Source organism: Dermacentor silvarum, chromosome 2 (assembly GCF_013339745.2).
Source record: "Dermacentor silvarum isolate Dsil-2018 chromosome 2, BIME_Dsil_1.4, whole genome shotgun sequence".
In the NCBI taxonomy this organism is placed as follows: domain Eukaryota; kingdom Metazoa; phylum Arthropoda; class Arachnida; order Ixodida; family Ixodidae; genus Dermacentor; species Dermacentor silvarum.
The window spans coordinates 161,342,080-161,344,386 of NC_051155.1; the positions used below are offsets into that span (position 1 = coordinate 161,342,080).

The window sequence follows — 2,307 nt, forward strand, 5'->3', positions numbered from 1 at the left end:
AGCATTATGCATACGAATGCTCACATAAAGTTAGATATAAAGCCACAATAAAACACCAGCTCATAAATATTTCAGTGAGTCTCAGCTTGCGTGTAACAATAAAGGTGAACAAAAAAAACGATGCTATTCTGAAACTTGATGGTTTTCGAAAAAAAAAAGGCTAACTGACAAAAGAAAACTACTGTCCTACTTCGAATACCGCCCATTAGCAATATAGTGCCTCGCGCAGTGTTCGCAGTACATCAAAGATACCACGAGAGCTGGTGCTTGCGTCACTCGAACAGTTCGCGTCATACCTAGCTCTTGGAACGGCGGCTGCGGCTTGAGCTCGACTTGCTTCCGCTTTCGGAAGGAGTCTTCTGGCGATCCCCGAGCCGCGTTTCGAGCGTGGCCTTCATGAGCTCGATGTTGTGCTGGGTCTGAACGGACAATCCCTGGGTCACCATTTTGGTGCATTCAATCGTTGTGGCGGGCGGCAAGATGCGCAGCGTCAGCAACGACGCAAAAAGCAGGACGCCGGCGGCAGCCGGCGCCAGGTACTCGAGGCCGGTGTCCATGAGAAACGAAGAGAACAGGGCGCATCCGACTCCAAGGCGACCGCAAGCGAGAGTGCAACCGACGGCAGTTGCGCGCAGTGCTGTCGGAAACAGTTCCAAGACATAGACGAAGCACACGACGGCACCAGAATAGTACAGCGCTATGTTGGCCTGCAGCAGCGCCTCCGTGGCGACGTCCATCTCGTTGAGCACGGTCAGGCAGAGAAGGCACTGCACAACACAGAGCGCGGCAAACAGCACGGTGATCACCGTGAGCATGGCGAACCTTCTCATCAGCAAGTGCGCCACCGCGTAGACCGTGGAGTTGTATGTGAACGCGATGAACGGAAGCCACGGCGACTTGAGTTGCCCTTTGGAGAAGGTGATGGCATACAGGGCGAACGAGTTGGAAAAGAAGCAGCCGCACAGGACGAGGGCGCGCCGTCGGATGGAGAACATGCTTAGTAGTTCTTCGGCACACGTGGACTTTCGGCGGTCTAGCTTCCTGGTCCCGTCCGCCTTGAGCGAATCAACCAGGCACGCTGCGTTCGCCAAGGGAAAGTGATTTTTTTCTGCAGCGGCGATGACAACTTGCTCGGCCCTGTCGTACATCCCGTTAGCGATTAGCCAACGAGGTGACTCGTTAACCGTCAGGAGAGCCGGCAGCAGAAACAAGGCTGGCAGAATGAAAACACACAGCTTTCGTTCCCAGCGCAGGTTCCAAGGCAACAAGAAGAAGTACCACGTATCGGCAGCCAATAGACCGAGCGTGATGCTTACGGCTATGTTGAGCGGCCTCTTGTCGTGGATCGTAACCTCGAAGAGGGAGATGGCGGTGGAGGTCAAGGTCAATACTGCGCTGCCCGAGCTGAAGAACTTGAGTGCCGCGTGTGTTGCGTAATCGTTTACCAGGCAAATCGCAATTGTTGAGGCAAAGAGCACCACAACCGCCGTCAGAAGCACGGGCACCCGGCCCACGGTGTCCGCAAAATGTCCGGCTGTCAAGACGAACACAGCGGGTCCGGCGTTTTGAATCGCATACATGATGGTGATGAGTGCCTTTCTTCGGCAGACCATGTTCCACTTACTCACAGCCGTCGTCTTTGCCCACTCTTCGTCGTACTCCCACTCTTGGCAGGGCACGGTCTGCGTGTCGTTAGGTTCGTGCGGTTCCTCGTAGACTAGGCACCGTCCGATCTGTCCGCCGGCTTCGTGAGCGGCGCTCGCGTACTTCGCGGCGGCTACCGAATCATTGGCGTACTGCTGCTTGCATCTGTATTGCACGCCTTTTGAGATCAACGGGAGAGCCAAGGCGTGGGTGTTCGCCAAGAAAGCACCGAGTGCACAGAGCAGCATCAGCCGCTTCTGGAACGTACCGTGTCCGAAGGCGTCATTACAGTCAAAATATTCACTGGTAAACAGGTCTCTCAACGTCGGCCTGGCTGGAATGAGAAGGGCCATCCAGTGCATAATGACTTTCGACGGTTAGTTTTGTTTCGGCGCTTGGAAACCACCGCAGAACACAGACGGAGAAATACGAGCCTCCGACAAAGCTCGTGCTTGTTCTTCTTCTTCTTCTTCCTCAACGTCTTCTTTTTGCCATGGTGATAATGAGGATGATTCATCAAAAGATGGCTCCTACATATATTGCATGATGGGCCAAGAATCGGGCGGTTACACGCACAGGTAAGAAGTTCAGGAAAATTAGCTTGTGAAGCTGAAACTGCGAATAAAAAAGAAGTATGTGGAATTGAAAAGTTATACTATGTTA

General features: G+C 53.4%; 1 protein-coding gene across 1 annotated transcript; it reads right to left on the reverse strand.

Moving 5' to 3' along the window:
* Positions 1-296: 296 nt before the first annotated feature.
* LOC119440511 (solute carrier family 22 member 7) lies at positions 297-2,006 on the reverse strand. Its single transcript, XM_037705413.1, has one exon. The coding sequence runs from the start codon at positions 2,004-2,006 to the stop codon at positions 297-299; it is 1,710 nt and encodes a 569-aa protein (XP_037561341.1).
* Between the last annotated feature and the right edge of the window lie 301 nt (positions 2,007-2,307).